Source organism: Eucalyptus grandis, chromosome 2 (genome assembly GCF_016545825.1).
Source record: "Eucalyptus grandis isolate ANBG69807.140 chromosome 2, ASM1654582v1, whole genome shotgun sequence".
NCBI lineage: Eukaryota > Viridiplantae > Streptophyta > Magnoliopsida > Myrtales > Myrtaceae > Eucalyptus > Eucalyptus grandis.
In genome coordinates, this window is record NC_052613.1 from 26,596,291 (window position 1) to 26,597,143 (window position 853).

At 45.4% G+C, this 853-nt stretch overlaps 1 protein-coding gene across 1 annotated transcript; it reads right to left on the reverse strand.

The window, feature by feature from the left end:
- Positions 1–236: 236 nt before the first annotated feature.
- LOC104434876 (NAC transcription factor 32) lies at positions 237–620 on the reverse strand. Its single transcript, XM_010047730.2, has one exon. It carries the CDS (start codon positions 618–620, stop codon positions 237–239), a length of 384 nt encoding a protein of 127 aa, XP_010046032.2.
- Between the last annotated feature and the right edge of the window lie 233 nt (positions 621–853).

The window sequence follows — 853 nt, forward strand, 5'->3', positions numbered from 1 at the left end:
CCGGTGTTGAGTCGGTTGATTTGTTTTCATCATCTTCCTTGAGTATAAAACAACAGAGGATAGCATAGAGAGAGATGGCGAGAAAAGCAAGAAGTGTAATTGAAGAGCCAATAGAAAAGCTCTCAGTTGAATGTATGCTTTGCTCTTGTTGATTACAGAAGTAAAGAAATCTTTCCTCTACATCCTGTGTTCTCTGTTCTTCGTTCTCTGTTCTCTGTTCTTTGCTTCTCTGTTCTTCATTTCTTCACAACCCTCTCGTCGCACATTGAGAACTCGTACATGATCCAGCGCCCGCTCGTTGCACTCGAGCCACGTCCACCTTGAAACTTGAAGGACTTCTTGTAGCCAACCAACTCACCAAGACTGATTTTCGTCGCGTGCTGCTCTTTCCATGTCTCGGATCCGGCGGTCCTTAAAACCCTCGACTTGGTCTTTCTCAACGTGGTGAAAACGTAGAATGTCTGCTCCAAGGTGGTGTCGAAGATCCTCCAAGGCTCTTGGCTGTTGAGGTCGCACTCTTCGATAAGACCAGGAGGCAACGGCGCGCCCATTGCTTTCTGCTGGAGGTAGTGAGTGAAAAGGTACTCATCGGTTGGGCGAAACTTAACTAGCGGATTCATGCCGGCGATGATATCTCTCGTGCTTCTTCTTCTTCTTCTCTGGCTTTTGTTGCTTTCGAAGGAGAGAATTTCGTTCTCTTGTGCTTTTGTAAACGTTGGAATGAACACTTTGAAGTGAAGGCCACAAAATAATCTGTGTTGGAGATCAAATTCCATTAGCAATAACTGTCAACAGATTTAATCTACTTAAATAATGAATTGCGGGGGCGTGGGAGACATAGCTAGCCAAGACG

Coding starts and splice junctions, on each gene's coding strand:
- LOC104434876 (XM_010047730.2), bottom strand. CDS start 620: ATGAATCCGCTAGTTAAGTTTCGCCCAACCGATGAGTACCTTTTCACT.